At 39.0% G+C, this 3,740-nt stretch overlaps 1 protein-coding gene across 1 annotated transcript; it reads right to left on the bottom strand.

Annotated features, from left to right (window-relative positions):
- LOC107635808 lies at positions 1,615-2,568 on the bottom strand. Its single transcript, XM_016339372.1, has 2 exons — positions 1,972-2,568; positions 1,615-1,926 (listed from the first exon to the last, which is right to left on the bottom strand). Exons 1-2 carry the CDS (start codon positions 2,566-2,568, stop codon positions 1,615-1,617), a joined length of 909 nt encoding a protein of 302 aa, XP_016194858.1.

The raw sequence follows: 3,740 nt of genomic DNA, 5'->3' as shown, positions 1-3,740 counted from the left end.
AGGCTAAGAACTAATCTTAAACATACGAGTGAACTGATCACTTAACCAACTTAAGTTGGTTAAAAATATTTAAATATTTAATAAATATGTATTGTGATTTTTAATATTTATCATTCGGACTATATTTTTAAAAAAATTACATGTCCCCCCCTCCAAAATTCACATGTCACTCCTAGTTCTGTGGTGGGAAGCTTTCAAAGTTTTCTTTGCATTGGAAATGTGAGACTTTAACATCCAAAAAGTTAGATAACAAAGACTTTTTTATTTAAATAAGTTAATAAGAGATGCAAATTACTTGAATCCCCTAAATGAATTTCGAAAATGTGATTCTCCTAAATCATATAATATATAAATTGTCCTAAACTTTTGTGTTTTATATAATATATGAATCATACTACTCTGGGACGATTTATGCATGAAATGCATTGCTCAAAAACACATAAATCGTCTCAAGCTTTTGTGTGTTCTAAAATGTATATAAATCGTCCCACCCTAGGTTAACACTTTTCAACCCTAAAACCCACAACCCTAGGACAATTTATGTTCTAATACCTAACCCTCTTCCCCTTAGCACGATTTACGTGCAAACCGATACCCCCAACACCTTAGTACGATTTACGTGTTTACCTAACCCCAACAACCCAGCACGATTTACGTGCATAAATATAATGCTCAATAGCCTAAGACGAATCGTGTAAAAGCCAACCCTACTTACCTTCTCACGAGTGGTGCTTCATTTGTGAGCCTCCATTGACGGCGAAGAGCTTGATGGAGAGGAGGAGACCGATGGGAAGAAAGTGACCAACGGGTTGGGTGGAGGGAAGTTGGTGTTGGTGGAGGGTGGGTACCGGGCACAGAAAAGAAGGTGGCGGATGGCGAAGGAGGCAGCTGATAAGTGTGGCAGTTGACGGTTGGGTAGGCGGCGAAGGGGGTGGTGGAAGGTGGGCCCAACTAGTTTGGTGCAAGATGACGAGGAACGAAGGCAACATGTACCGATTGAACGGTATTGCGCACGTTGCGGGATTTACCGACGAAGAGGTTAGTGGTTAAATTGGTTTATAATTGATATAGTTGATGACTGTGATATGTTGAGTTATTTTAATGTGATTTTGTTAATCTATATAGCTTGTAGTTTTAGAAATTTGTAATATTTTAGGGTTAACATGCTTAGGAATGATGTGGTTGTTGTGTGTTTCAGGGGTGAATTTGATTTTTGATATATGTTTTTGGTTATTATGCGTTGTTGAGTTGCGACGGTGTTTATTATTCTTTTATCAGCCAACCCGGTGTGTAAGGAGCATCCGTAGGCAACAAAAGATGATATTGTATGACCGTATTATGCTGTACTAAGATAGTGCCGGATTACTACATGTTGCTAGGCTGAAATCGCCATGAGTAAAGTACCACCGTACTTGCCATACAAATGGATACCATCAATGGAAATCAGTAGCTTGCAATACTTGAAGGCCTCAACACACGGAGGAAACATCCAAAACAATCGATAAAAAAACACCCTCGAGCCATCAACTGTATTACCAGACCTTACAGGTGAAGTACGCAACACTGCAATAGTGTCCGGCATGTACATCTGAACCCCGACTATCTACCTTGGAATCAGGTTGTAAGACTCCTCCAATCACCATAAATCTGTGCAATCGCCTTCTGCTTAACCATCCACACCTTCCTGTAACTGGGATTGAAACTATATTTCGTTGAGACCGCATTCTGCAATACTTTCACCGAGATTGCTGCATCCGCCATGACCAGCGATAGTATTAATGCACAGATCACATGATAAAGCTGCCTGTAGTCGGCCGACAGTTCGGTTGCAAGACATGTGTGTGGCGCATTGTACTTTCGGACTTTCCAGTAGCCTTTCCTTTGCCGTATAGTCACACGTATTATCCAATTACACCCATTCCCAAACTGGACACATTTTTTGTGATACTTCAACTAATCGGACTCAAACACCTTATACTCAACACCCCGACGAATATTATAACTCTTCACTGTCAACACTGCTTCCTCCTTACTTTGGAACCGTTGCCCAATTTCAAACTCCTCTGTGCCATGCATACCGTGCCCGTCTACGTGAATAGCAGACAACTGTTGACCTGAAAATGTTGGTTGATTCATTGCCTCAAGATCCAACGTAGAGAAGTGTGGAGAGTACTGTTGTGTCTGAGAGCTTGATTGCCCTTGCGATCTCCCAACTTGTCTTGTGTCTTCCTCATCATCAGTATCATCTCCAATAATGGATGGTTCCGAATCTGACTCATCATCGCCTATGACCTCTGCAAGTGGATCCCTGTCTCTGACCTCTATGAATGATGTTGTACCATCCAATACCTGTGCTGCTCTGATTGCAGCTGCAAGCTCGCTGAAGGTACGCACATCACCCAAATCGTCTGCATTATCGGCCTGAACAGGTAGATCTGCTGCAAATGATGGAGATGAAACATGGACGATGACATCGTGACCGATTGGAATGGCGCTAGAAGCACCTTCTAGCCCGACAGTGGGCGGATTCGGAGCAAATCCACTAGAGCTACCCTCCACATCAACCATTCTCGCAAAAAACTCCATAGCCCCCAACTGAAAATCTAGATTGACCGTGAAATATAACACGAATGTCGTCGTCGCCTAGCATCTCATACTTTCCAAACTTAACATAACCTTGCCTGAGTGAGATAAGGATCCGAAAAAATAATTGCTTCACATGCTTTTTACCGCACTGTCCTAACTTCTGTAATATACTATTTCGTAGATCCTTTAAACTCGTTGAAAGATTTACAAACACTCCAACTTGCTTTTTACTAGTGAACGTTACACCCTCACTTGTGTTTTCATCAATTTTTTTCCGGTGATGAACTAGCAAAAATACATTCTCAGCCATCTTTCCAAAACCCTCAATTCAACTATGACTCAACATATACCGTTCTCGTTTATTTATAGCCTCTTTAAGCACATAAATCGTTCCATAGTCATGAGCTTTGTGCTTTTGAACGTAAATCGTTCCGACCTAATGTGCCTTAACGTAATAGCACGTAAATTGTACTAGGGTCTGAGGGGTGGCTAGTTACACGTAACTCATGATGGCCTAGAATGATTTATATACATTTTAAAACACATAAAAATATGGAACAATTTGTGTTTTTAAACAATACATTTCATGCATAAATAGTCCCAACATAGCATAATTCATATATTATATAAAACACAAAAATCTAAAATAATTTATATATTATATAATTTAAAAAAAATCACGTTTTTAAAATTCATTTAGATATTTAGATCATTTACATCTCCTATTAATTTATTTAAATAAAAAAGCCGATAACAAACCAAGGAAGCCCTTATAATCTATACAGATATAAGTTACCAACATGAGTTAACTCTTATAAACCATGATTGGAAGCCCTTATAAAATTTTCGAAATAACAGAGGAGTGATATATCTATACAGATTAAAGGAAATAATAACAATACATTTGTCAATATGCTTCTCTAATTCATAAAATGGAGTTCATTTAATGACGAGGATCAGGCATAGTAGAGAAACTTCACTACTACTAATCTACTATAGCTAAGCCCACTGTATCCCCTGGTCCCCGTCCAGAAATTGGATGGTACTAGAAAAGAAAAGAAAAGAGCAAAAGGGCACGTCTCTTTACAATAATAATTGAACCTTTGTCGGTGGATGAGAGAGAATTAAGAAGAAAAAATTTAAGGAATTAACTA

The sequence above is a fragment of the Arachis ipaensis genome, chromosome B04, assembly GCF_000816755.2.
Source record: "Arachis ipaensis cultivar K30076 chromosome B04, Araip1.1, whole genome shotgun sequence".
In the NCBI taxonomy this organism is placed as follows: domain Eukaryota; kingdom Viridiplantae; phylum Streptophyta; class Magnoliopsida; order Fabales; family Fabaceae; genus Arachis; species Arachis ipaensis.
Note: the sequence above shows the minus strand (reverse complement) of the source record. Positions and strands in the feature narration are given on the sequence as shown.

Coding starts and splice junctions, on each gene's coding strand:
- LOC107635808 (XM_016339372.1), bottom strand. CDS start 2,568: ATGGTTGATGTGGAGGGTAGCTCTAGTGGATTTGCTCCGAATCCGCCC. Junction 1,927..1,971: donor GTCGGGGTGTTGAGTATAAG/GTGTTTGAGTCC, acceptor AAATGTGTCCAG/TTTGGGAATGGGTGTAATTG.